A 13,607-nucleotide genomic window follows, 5' to 3' on the forward strand; every position below is an offset into this window, starting at 1 on the left:
TGATATCATTTGCCTAGGCAAGAAAACAGGAAGTAACTGAAGAAACGTAAAAAAAATTGTTAAATATAGTAAATATTATATACTTTTCTATCTATTTACTAATGCTTTCAGCATAAGGATTAAAAATAGTCAATGTTAATTGAAAGAGTAAAGTTTCACTTTAACTGAAATGCTGTCTCCAAGCCAAGTATTCTTATTCATCATCAGTACCTGGCCTCCCAAATGCTCTTCCGGCTGCATGGGCACTAGTCACCCCTCCCCAACACACACACACACTCAAAAGTCTTAAGGTAAGTCTTGAAAAAGAGTGAAAGCTGTTTTAGATGCTACAAATGGTAGTGGTGGAGGGAGACTTTATATTGGCGTGATGTTTGTCATTTACAATTTCTATCCATATAGTGTACCGATATATTTGCATTACGGACATTTTATGTTTCTGTATAGTAAAACAATGATATAATCAATGTGTTACATAAGTAAATCTTTAAACTTGATGGTTATGTTAAACCTATTTTATGTGCTTTATAACCAAAAACCAAAGCCATTTTGCACAGATGGCTTCAATTGATTTACCTATGTATTCATTTTCTAAATAAGCTCCCAGCAACCATGGAGTTGTCTCTTTCTAGTGTAAATGTCCTGTAGCACTCCCTCTTGGGGTGATGCAGAAAGACCCCCTAAATAGTACAGCAAGCTAATATTTCCATCTCAGTATTTGGTTCTTGGTAAGTGATATGTGCAGCAGAAATTTGGAGAAAAATAAGTTGGGTGCAGGTCACTTAAGGCCTCTTTCACACAAGGGATCCGTATGTCCGTTTTTCATCCTTCCATTTTCGGAGGAAAAACGGACATACATGTATCCCCATGGAGCGTCGGATGTCAGCGGTGACATGTCCGCTGACATCCGACCCGCTCCGATCCGATAAGTGTAACGGAGGAAAACCCTACTTTTCTTTTCGGATTGGATCGGGTGACGACGGACACTACGGTCCGTCATCACCCGATCCCCTATAGGGGAGAGCGGCGCTCTGACAGGTCCGTGCAGTGTGCAGCAATGGACCTGTCATCTTCCTGCTCAGCGGGGATCGGCGAAGCTGAGCAAGCGGGTGTTCACGGGGCGGATCATCACTGATCCGCCCCGTGTGAAAGAGCCCTTAGTCTTTTTGTCTTTGAACATAATTTTAGAAGAGGGGGGCAGAATACCCAGAAATAGCACATAAATTGCAGAGGTATTCTATTAGTAGTAGTAAGATAAAGGAGAGAAGGCGGGACTTTATATGAAGCGCCCAGTTGATGGTGAAGGGTCAAAAAAGGGATATAATTGTATAAAACATGATAAATATTCCATACAGATAGGTACATGGGTCACAAAAGTTCATCATTTATTACATATATTTATATTATATCGGTATTACACATTGCATGTACAAGGGTTAGTGGTTCATCTATAATAAATATATCTGTGTTACATTGGTACTACACATTGTATATACAGAAGCTCTACACGTTTCGTGGAGTATTCATACCCACTCTTCAGGAGCGACAATGCGTATTAACTGAAAATAAAACATATAATAAATTTTAAGGTCAAATGCTTGTAAAGAATAAGAAAAAATTATAGAAATGTATATAACTTGGGAATAACCCCTAGCCATAAAAATACTCACAACTACCATGCAGTAAGAGCACAATGGTGAGGGCTGGTGGCTCCCCATAGGGGCATCTTTTCCGGGAGCTGTGCTGGCGACCGACGCAAGTGGGACCCCCCCACATGACAACACCGGGGTGGACAAAATTCCAAAGGGTGGTGGTCCCTGATATGGATAGTGTGGGTGATTTGGAGACATCTTGAGGGGTATCTAGAAAAAATGTGAGAGTGAATCGGATGACGTGTAAAAAAATAAATAAATAAATAAATAAATTAAAAATACAAATAAAATTGGAATATGTGTAAATGTGAAAATGTATGTCTGATGTGAAGGCAGCATTTAGAGCCTGTGTCAGAAGTGGTAACCGTGAAAAGCAAAACCAATAAAATCCATTGTAATGTGTAATATGCAAATCCAAAATGAAAATGAAGTCCAAAAAATGTTAGTGAGTGCATTGTCTAAATTGCCTTACCTAGTGCTGGTATGAGGGCACGCACGCCAATCACCAGCAAACGCACGCAGGCGTGCAAAGACGGGGGGGAGGCGTCTGTGGCCGAGAGATTAAATCTCGCGGTGTTTGGAGCCAATATCACCCCCATATGCCGTTGATGGAAACCACCAGGCGCGACGCCGCTCAATAGAACGCTGCACGCGTGGCGTGTAAGGCGTGATGTCGATGCACAGTGCGGCGGCATCCCAACCCTCCCATGGATACATGGGGAGGGGAGGAAACCCCGCAGTGTGCATCACAGCTACCGGAAGTGAAGTGAGCTGACGCTCAAGCATCCAGATCACAAAGCACTGGTAGAGCAGGTGTGGAGATGATATATTATATTGATTGGGTAAAACAAGCATGAATCAACTCTGTAGATAAATGATTGCTTAACGAAGTTGGGAATATATAAAGGAATTAAACAAACTTGATAGAATATAATAGATAGCATGTATGAACCCACTGCAATAAAATTGTACCGATTACTAGGGTCAGACCCGACTCTATACGGAATGCGCGCCTCCATCCCTATTGCACTAGCAAGAATGGGGGGAAGTTGGGACTTTATATGAGGCAGAGACTTGGCGGGGACTCCATCCCTGTCAATACGATAAAGGAGAGAAGGCAGGACTTTATATGAAGTAGTAGTAAGCCCTTTAAAGTGGTTCTAAAGTCAAAAGGTTGTTTACCTCAATGCATTCTTTGCATTAAGGTAAAAAAAAAAAACTACCAATTGCTGACCCCCCCCCCCCCCCCAAGAAAAAATACTTACCTGAGTCCTACAATGATTCAGTGTTGTGCCCATCTGCAGTTCTTCTCTCCCAAGCTTGGCTGAGAGCAGTGGGTGCCATTGGCTCCTGCTGATGTAAGTCAAATCCTGTGAGAAGGGGGCACATGGAGAGGAAGAGTGAGAGCACTGGTGGGGGAGCTCGGAAGAGAATAAACAGGGCTGCTCTGTGCAATACCCTTGCACAGAGCAGGTAAGTATACCCTCTTTTATTTTAGTGAAAACAATTTAGCTTTACAGCAGCTTTAAGAGCGACAGTTGGCCTTCTGAGAGCAACCAGACAGCTTAGTGCCCCTATAAGGCAGTCATAGTCTTTCTTAACTAGTAGTGGATCTCTCTCTCTAAAAAAATTGAGCTTGTGCCCCTTTTAGAGCAGTCACAAATACCATGATCAATGGGCGACGATGCCTTCCTGCAATGTCCAGCCGTAGCTTCTACCCAAATCCTCTGCTGTGACACTGTTCAGCAAGATTAAATGCAAGTCCAACCTCATGCAGATATCCTCTCCAACAGACAACTTCAGTCCTTGGGCCCCTGGCACATGCCCATGGGCAAGGCCCAAGTAAAGATCCTTCTAGACACACATCCTTTCCAGGCAGAAGGCCAGACAGAACAGAACATTCTGGAATGGTGCTTAAAATATTTATCCTTTTCTCAAACCATACCTCTGAACAAGTAGCTCAGGGATTGTTTGGGTCTGTTATATATTTATAACTCAGTAATTGTCCTTTCCACTCTAATTACTGATACCTTCTTCACAGTAACAGGCAGAAGCAATCAACAAACTAAGGTTAGGAGAAACCAGCAGAGCCCCGAAAATGTAAATGAAGCTCAAGCTGGTTACAGCTTACACTCGCAGCTTAGGGCAAGGTCCCTACCAGTGGCGGTCCATCCTATCCATGCATCCGGCCCCTTAATCTACATGCATTTACACCTGGGTTGAAATCAGTTGCCTCATGTGTTCTGTGGTAGGGGCCTAACAGAGAAAGCAATCCCTAAAAAAATGTTGCTATAATGTTAAACATAGCAAGATGCTAGGTTCATATTTACGTGACACAGAATTCCACAAATATTTTTGCAAAGTTCTTGTGAGTATGGAGTTTGTTTGCTTCAGTTATACTGTCTGGTAATGTGATGGATGTTATGGACATTGTCTAAGCTCCTTTTTTTTAATGTCTATGTGTATGGTGATTTGAGAAACAGATTCCTAATACAAAACAGTGTTTAGAGAAGACTACTGTCTGGTGGTGAACAAAGCCAATTGGCAGTGATCACCAGATGTTGGCTTATCTGTTTTGATTTAAACTGTTTGACCTGGTCTGTTAGTCAAAGCCAACTCACAGAAGATGCATGGGTGGGCACACTTACAGTATGTACCTCTTCATATGTGCACCTCTGCATTCTTACAGGTTCCTACTACTGCCCATTTGACTACCCATAAACTATACATACCCCAGTGTATTTTCTTTTATGCAGTCAAATTGGGATACCACCTACTTTATATTTCATACACGTTCTCATGCACATGGCATAACTTGAAAAAATATTTCAAAATTGCTGCTTACCATTTTAAATGCTCTTTATGCTCTTTTATTACAAATCCAGCACTGAAAAATCCTTCTTAGTTCTCTCTTTATGAGGATGTTAGGTAGCCATATTTGCCATAATTAACCCTTTCTGTACTGTGCTGGCAGATTTTTTTTTATCAGTTGTAAACTAGAATTAAACACTGTCTGTCCTAACACAGGGTCAAAGTGTTACTTAACCCACAACAGTAAAATCAGTCTGTATAGAGGCTGTTTGATCCTGTCTTCTCTGATGCTCCCCTTCTTTTACAGTCCCCAATTCATCTCCTTACAGTACAGAGCCTTGGGGGCACTCTGCACATGCTCAGTTTGGTGTGTATTGCTAGAGAATTTTTTTTTTTGTCTTGGGAGGGTGCATGCGATCGGCACAGGGCCAATCAGCACTGTGCAGACAGGGGGTGAGGGGTCATGCAGCCTCATAAGAAAGTCAGAGGAGAATGAAAACTCCTCCTGCAAGCTTTACCTAGTGCTTGGCTGGAACTGATAGAAGTCACAAGACTGCTATAAACTGCTGAATAATTTAGCAGTTTATATTTACTAAAATAATTGCATTTCCATGTTCTGTGTACTGTGGGAGACCAGATATAGTGAATGCAGGGTCCTGGGTTTAGCTTTAAACTTTTAGAAGCTAGCTTACTGTATTGTATGTTAAATTCTATCCATGCTGTTTTGTTTCCATAGACTGGATCTATGCCTATTAGATATTTAAATGTCCTAAGGGCAATCATAAGCATAAAGTGCACAAAATCTTTCCAGAACATATTTCTCAGTGTTACTCCCATATACGGAAAAGTATCTAGTAGTGTATAACTAACATCCTTAACAATCGCTTTGTTTTTTGGCATTGAAAATAACAACATTATATTTCATTCATATTTCAACAACAGCAGAGAGAACCAAAAAGAGTCTGGTCCTAGTAGTCTAGATTAGAATATAAATAATCTGTGCTGTTTAGGGGTTTATATGTGTTTTGAATGGCCCAGAGAGCTTTTGATTTGTGCTGTCATTTATTTCACTTTGTGAGGTTTAAAGTATAAATCCAGATTTAGGGCAATAAAATAATAAACCTGTGAAAAAGTAATCTCTATCCATCTTCTTTTAGCCAAGAAGTATAAGTATTGCTGAAAAGCAAATGACAGCAGTGAATAGTTGTTACATATTTAAAGCGGGGTTCCACTCAAATTTTTAACTTAATCTTACCCCCTTCAGTTAATTGCATAGATGTTCAAATGGCGCAGAAATTTTTTTTTATCGCTGTAATTACCTTTATATTGTACTTTATTGTGGCACTTCCTGTCTCTCCTCCCATGGGAGTAGGCGTGTTTATTGCCTTTCCCCGGCGCCGCACTGTCTCCTGGGAGCTTAGTGTCAGGCTTCCCAAGATTCAGTGTGGAAACAATGATCATGCGCGTGAACAAGCTGTGAATGAACAGCATTCACCGCATCCAGGAAATCAATGCTTGTGGGCTTCACATGCCCACAAGCAAGATGGAAACAGCCAGCATCACATTTTTTTAAGTTATTCTTCAGTACGAAAACAGACAGAGGCGGAAATATTACACCCAAACTGTGAATATTATACTGGGGTTAGCAAAGTGTCTCAATGACCTAAAAAAGGACATTTAGGTATTTATAGGTTCTGAAGATCCCAACAATCTGCTCCCTATCAGCTGCTCCAGGCTGTTCAAACTGTACAGTCTCTTTCCATAGCTGATCTCCAGCTGAGACTGCGCACTGCGCATGCGTGCGATTTGAATGGCCCTGAGCAGCTGCTACTAAGTTCAGTTAAAGCCAGGAGAGGACACACTGCATGTGTGTGCAGTTTGAGCAGCCCTTAGCTGCCACCGCTAGGGGGCAGATTATTTTTGAATTAAGCCCATTCTGCAAACGGCAGGATAGTGAGGAATGAGGGGCCAGCTTTTTTCTGAAGAGGACTCCCAAAAGATATATCTAAAATAGTAGGACCTTCACCATTTACAACAGAAGGAGTGCTACCTTCGCAGGGGCTGCAATAGTTCAACAGGTTCTTTCCCAACTTAAGGCAGAGACAGCTGGCACACAGCAACAGTCCACTCACGCAGGCTCATTATACAGGTTTATTGCTTTACCAGGAGATGGATAGTGGGGTATGGGATACTCCAAAACATTTAAGCGCAGTTAACAGAGGACACACTTCTCTCAGTAAAAGTAGCACAGTCTATCCCTCTCATCAGGGAACCATGAGATAGTTTGCAGAACAGTCTGTTGGTTCATAGCTGGAGACCATGAGGTCCTTTGCAGAATAGCTAAAATCTTTACTCAGAAATCTAGAGCCGATACATCCACAGACTTGATCCCTTGGCAGAGAAATGCAGCACCCAGTCCAAAAGGTGGCTCAGAGGCAAGCACCCCCCTGGAGCTCACTGATCCATCCCAGATGTAAGGGCTTCAGCCTATTTACCACCTCCCTAATTACCTTCTGGGCACACCACCCCAGGGATAGGCTAGGACTCTCTTAGGCTGAGGAAAGAGGAAACACTCAGACTCTTAGCCTGTGGAACCATGAGCAGACCAAGGCAAATGATCACTGCTCCTCATTTTCATCAGAGCAAGCCAAAAACTAAATTTGCCTAGCATCCAATACTGGGAGGGTGCTACATAGAATAGGGGGATTTTCTGAAAATCTTCCTGAAGGAGACCTTACATTGTTCTCAGGGGAGAGTAACTTCTCAGTAAATTTGGAAAAATTACTACATTTCTCCCCTGCCACATAGAGCTGAAAAAGCCCCCGTAAAAAGCCATGAGGAAATAAACTGCTAAGGAGGTAGTCAGGTGGATAAATGATTATAACATAAAATATTATAATCATATAATGATTATAACATAAAAACTCTGATTGAGAATTAGCTCCAGCACAACAACCAGCAATTTGAGAATTCACTTTCTGCAAAATATGATTATATTTAAATATAACATAACTGAATATAGGGCTTGGTTACACTACAGCAAATGTGATAGCACGTGTTGTAACGTGCATTATAGTTCAGCACAATAATGCACTGTATATTTGAGTTACCTTATTATTGGCTTTCATTCCTAATTGCACTCCATAGCACATATTCAGCACAGATGTGAATGCCTTAGACATACTGTAGCAGTACACTGCACTGTACACATAACTGCAGGTACTATTTTTGTGCTCTAAGGTGTGTCAATCACTCAAAGGGAATGGCCTGGTTAATCTAATGTGCCACAGTCTCTAATGTACACAGCATGTCCACACCAATGCTTCTTATAGAAGATGCTCAACCACTGTAAAAAGGCTTTGTCAATAGGTATTATCTTTGGATTCACTGTTGTACACATACTATAGTAAGTTTTCTTCAACATATGAAAGTACATTATATTTTCTACGTCATTGAACTGCTTGTCTTCTGGTTTATCCCAGGTTCGAAGCACAAGCAAGGCCTCAGATGCTGGATTATGTGTAGGAGATGAGGTGATCTCCATCAATGAGATTTCTTGTACTGATATTCCTTACTCTGAAGTTGTGAAGCTTATTGAAAAATCAACTGACAGTCTTCAAATACTTGTTAAAAGGTAATAAATCATATTAGTAAATGTCACATAACTGCATCTTATTTCATGTTACTCTAAGTGAGCAATAAACAAACCTTGGAGCGGGGTCCTGGACTTAAAGTGACCCTGTCCGGGGGTTTAAAACATGCCAAAGGAAGTAACCATTGAAGAAAGTAATATTCTATATACCTGTCTACGTGTTTCCTCAAACTTGCTGTGTAGAAAAGCTCCTGGCACCAATCCCATTCCACACTTTCAAGTATGTAGAATATTGGGTTCCACTAACTGCTGTGGTTCCTCCAGCTGATCATTACATCATTACTGTAGAGTGACTAGGGGTCAGCAGGAGAAACCTCAGTGGCCTGTAGAGGAACTCTCTCTCCAGCCCAAGGAGTCAAATAGGATTGGTGCTGGCAACTTTGTAAAAAATTAAGCTGGGTCTACACTTTGAGTTTTTGTTTGTTCAACCAGCATGTTGTCATCCATTGGCTGCAGTGGCTGACTGAATGCTGGTTTTCTAGGAGGACTGTTTGACAGACAGAGAGGGATACACACTGATCAAAAGGTGTCCAGTTCCTGTTGTCCAAATTTCGATACGTGTATATGAAGCTTAAAGTTTCAGCAAAAAGCCCTACAGATGGGTAATTAAAATTACTGGTTAGATTTTTTTTTGGCATGTTGTAACTACTCTGACAGGGTCACTTTAAACTGCTTATCTTGCTTTCCACTACTGCTGTTTTAATCTTATCACCCTACAGACTCAGACTGTCATGAGCATTTATACACTGTACACTTACATTTAGCAAAATAGATTTTAGTATTATTGGTGGCTTTGGAAAAAGAAAAGGTCCTAAACTACAACATAAAAGTTTACATATATAAAACTACATTTTAAAAATCTCACATTAGGGAATCTAGGGTATTGCGTGGTATATTAATCCAAAAATGAAATCACACTGAAAAGCATATAAGCAGCTGGCAAAACAATCTATAACAATTGTGTAAAAGTGAAATAAAAAAGAAATACCACACTAAATTAATCAAAACAATAAACAAAATGCATGTCCAATATAAATCTATATTGAACAAAAAAAAAATCCCAAAAGGATGATAAATAGTCCCAAAGGCAATAGCAATGAAATACAAAGAAAGTAAATCCAGGAAGAAGATCCTGGTGTACACTATCAGTTCTCCAAGTGCTCCACCACCCATGTATGCAATAAGGACTCTTAGGGACTCTTACCAGAGTTGGTGGACTCTTTAATCAAAAAGAGTCAAACAGGCATATATACATTTTTGGACCGTATAAAAGGTGATGAGCATCCTCCCGATCACCACAGCATCTTCATGAATATCAGAGTAAATGATTTGTCACACAGTGATTGAGCTTCTCTTTGCAGTCCTGCCTTGGTCACATAACCTTTGGAATTAGATTCATGTTCAGCATAATTTTTCTTGCAAATTCTGCATCCAAAGTTTTGAAGTATTTTGGCCTCCTTTCCACTATGGAGGGGTAGGGAATACTTCTTCAGTGAGCTAATAGCGAGCAGCAGAAGACGTAGACAGATCATTAACTCTGGTATTCACGAAGATGAGGTGGTGATCTGGAGGATGCTCATCCCCTTTTATAGGGTCCATTAAAGTATATATGTCTTCTTGACTCTTAAAGAGTCCACCAACTCTGGTAAGAGTCCTTATTGCACACATAGGTGATGGAGCACTTGGAATATGGATGGTGTACACCGAGATCTTCTTCACTGATTCACTTTCTTCCGACATTGTATTTCATTGTTATTGCCTTTGGGACTATTGATCATCCTTATGGGACTATTTTTTTATGCAATATGTATTCAAATCGGACATAATTTTTTTTTATTATTGGGTGGTATAGGTGGGTTAAAGTTTTTTGGACATAGATTTTGGAAAAAATGCAAATAGAATTTACTATGCAAATAGAATTCAGCCTTTGTAGGGGAATATTGTAGAAAAAAATTTGCTACTGTTATAAAACTACAATATACTTGGCAGCCAACATCCTGTGCAGTCAATTTCTTCAATTTTTCTCCCCTCTTTCACCTCCCCTAAGATGCCATGTTGTAGATGTATAATGGTACAACATAATTACTAAAAGTGTTTTTTATGTCGATGCATCATAAACATATCTACTTATTATTACATGGTAGACATAAGTATTTTTTAAATGTCATTTTACTGTCTGCTAGGTAGAAATTATGGTGCTGCATTGAATTTCCCGAGAAATGAAATTGGTTGGCAGCAGTGGCTATTGTTAGCACATGTACGCGGTCTAAAATCTGCAACCTTTTAAGGTGGGAATAATTGCCAAACTCAAACTTGTTTTTTCTCCAGACTCTTTACAGCAAACTGACGTCATGCAGTTAAAAGCCTTTTCCCCGTGCATTATCTAATAAGTTATCAAGTTTTTGCCATGAAAAGTAAAACTACGTTTCTTGGTTTATAAAGTTTATTAATGATTTTCGTTATAATTATAAAAACATTGTTATCAGATATTGTACTGTGACAGAAGATTCATTGGGGGAGATTTACTAAAGCTGGAGCACTTAAAATTTGGTGCAGCTGTGTATGGTAGCCAATCACTTCCTAACTTCAGCTTAGTCTAAGAGTCTTCTTTAGGGGTGTGTTACATTGTTAGATTGAAAGGGTGGATGTTTTCACCACTGACAACCTCAAAGTATGAACCTGGTACAGTACAAGAAATACCCAACAGCCGCCAAAAAATACCAGACCAAAAAATCGGCACAGTCCAAAATAGTGAATAGTGACAGTAAATTGGTGCTAATCAAATCAGAGGGCATCAAAATACAAGTCCAGAGAGGATCCAAAATAGACCAATAAATGCATACAAAGAGGAACAGAGCATCTATCACACACTTATCAATGCAGTCAGTGGGTAGTATCGGTTCGATATGTCTCCTCTGCCATAAAACCTCTTTCCCTTCCTACTATGCATTTTTTAGTAACTGTACACTGACTATGCCACATGACGATGCATGAGTTATGTCATCTGTGGCTGATCAATGGAGAAGACTGGAGAATGAAATGGATGTAGATGAATGATTGGAATTAGAGAATTGAGAAGATTCTGGAACCACAAGAAGACCAGGAGAAGATGGCTGTGGTGGAGTGAAGATGGGGGTGTGGACTTCTCATCACTGTAGTAGAGCACTGTGAAGAGTAAAGCCTCGTACACACGATCGGATTTTCTGACGGGAATTGTGTGATGACAGGCTGTTGGCGGAAAATCTGACCGTTTGTACGCTCCATAGGACAATTGTTGTTGGATTTTCCACGGACAAATGTTGGATGGCAGGCTTTAAAATTTTCCACGAACAACGGTCTGTCGTCGAATTTTCCGATCGGGTGTACACAAGTCCATCAGACAAAAGTCCAAAGTAGAAATACACATGCTCGGAAGCAAAGATGAGCTGGAAGCGGTCGGTCTTGTAAACTAGCGTTCGTAGTGGAGAATTAAAATTCGTGACGTGGCAAATTATGAAATCTCGAAATGCAGCGCTCAATTCTCTTCTTTAATGGGATAATAATGAAGCTGCTTTGCTGGTGATACTGATGGAGTTATGGCAAAGGCATTTTCAAAGGCTTTTTTTTGTAGTGATATCAAGAATAATATTATTATGTTTGTTTTGTTTTTTGGTGCAAGTTACCACAACACTATGATCCCGTCGTTTTTAAGATCAAAGATACAACTATGTTGGTGTCCCTTGTTAATTTTACATTGTATTTTTTTTAAATGTAACTGCCTACTTCCAAACTGTCATTTGAAGTAAAACACATAGCCAAGTATTATTCTACACAATTTTTTTTATTGTGCATTAAAAAAAGAAAACAAATAAAATTAGCTATCAGTCAATAAAATTTAACCAAAAAGTGCATTCTATGCATCCAAAAATATAGAAAATATACCAAATCAAATCATTATTCAACCAAAAAATGAAATAAAAGCCTCAGGCATGTGTCCTGCTTCTTAATATAGGGGGTCAACAATGCCAAAAGCTGGTGAAAGCTGGGGTCCGTCATCCGGAGATAATTCCGAAAATTCCAAACTCCGCTTGAAGGATGTTTTTAGACATTGATCAATTTGTTTTCAGCTTCGAATGCCCTTTGCCGGTAACCTCCAGTGCCACATTAAAAAGTAAATCAGAAATATGAAGTCACCATAGAGAGCCTTCATCACATATAACATAGTATGCAGCAAATGGAGCATTTGACGCGGTTACAGAACTCTAAATACACCTGCGGTGTTTTTTATTATTCTGTGGTTAGTACATTCAGTAGCATACCAGATAGCAGAACAGAGGTAGACGCTAACAAGTTGTTTAGAATTAAAGTCTGCTATAAATTGTGAGGTACAGTATGTGTACATATTCAAATGTTCTGGGTCTCTGGTGTTTTCACCAGCACATTTGCTTATTAAATTCACAGGTGTGAAGTTATACAAAAATATAGATCTTTTATGTCCCCACTGACTGATGCAGGGATGCCCCCAATGGAGCTTGTAGTGACAGCTCCCTGTTAAAATCATGTCTATGTATAAAAGCATAAATAACATGGCTTAGAAAACTGGAATAAGGTGAATATAATGTTATATAAGAAGTCTACTTCTATTAATGAAGAATACAAAACATACAGAAAATATTCATACCCCTTGAAATTTTCCACATTTTGACATGTTACAACCAAAAACATAAATGTATGTTATTGGGGATTTATGTGATAGACCAACACAAAGTGACACATAATTGTGAAGTGGAAGGAAAATGATAAATGGTTTTCAAAATGTTTTACAAATAAATATCTGAAAAGTGTGACGTGCATTTGTATTCAGCCCCCCTGAGTCAATACTTTGCAAGTCTTTTTGGGGATGTCTCTACCAGCTTTGCACATCTAGAGAGTGACATTTTTGCCCATTCTTCTTTGCAAAATATCTCAAACTCCGTCTGATTGGATGGAGAGCGTCTGTGAACAGGATTTTTCAAGTCTTTTCTTGCCACAGATTCTCAATTGGATTTAGATCTGGACTTTGACTGGACCGTTCTAAAGCCGCATACACACGGTTGGATTTTCTGACGGGAAATGTTCGATGTGAGCTTGTTGTCGGAAAGTCCGACCGTGTGTATGCTCCATCGAACATTTTCCGTCGGAATTTCCGCACACAAATGTTTAAGAGCAGGTTCTCAAATTTTCTGACAACAAAACTTGTTGTCGGAAAGTCCAATCGTGTGTACAAAAGTTCGTCGCACAAAAGTTTGCGCATACTCTGAATCAAGCAGAAGGAGCCGCACTGGCTATTGAACTTCCTTTTTCTCAGCTCGTCGTAAGTGTTGTATGTCACCGTGTTCTCACGTTTGGAATTTTTGACCAACATTTGTGTAACCATGTGTATGCAAGACAAGTTGAGCCAACATCCTTCAGAAAAAAATTCACAGTTTTGTTGTCAGAAAATCCGATCGTGTGTACAGGGCATTACACATGTGTAT

At 39.8% G+C, this 13,607-nt stretch overlaps 1 protein-coding gene across 3 annotated transcripts in view; it reads left to right on the forward strand.

The window, feature by feature from the left end:
* SYNPO2 (synaptopodin 2) overlaps window positions 1–13,607 on the forward strand; it is a 324,557-nt gene that overhangs the window by 213,736 nt on the left and 97,214 nt on the right. For all 3 annotated transcript variants that reach the window (XM_073603239.1, XM_073603247.1, XM_073603256.1), the window contains exon 2: window positions 7,943–8,094. In XM_073603239.1, the coding sequence (XP_073459340.1) occupies window positions 7,943–8,094 (152 nt within the window). The remainder of the gene's footprint in view (window positions 1–7,942; window positions 8,095–13,607) is intronic.

This window comes from Aquarana catesbeiana, linkage group LG01, assembly GCF_042186555.1.
Source record: "Aquarana catesbeiana isolate 2022-GZ linkage group LG01, ASM4218655v1, whole genome shotgun sequence".
NCBI classification, from domain to species: domain Eukaryota; kingdom Metazoa; phylum Chordata; class Amphibia; order Anura; family Ranidae; genus Aquarana; species Aquarana catesbeiana.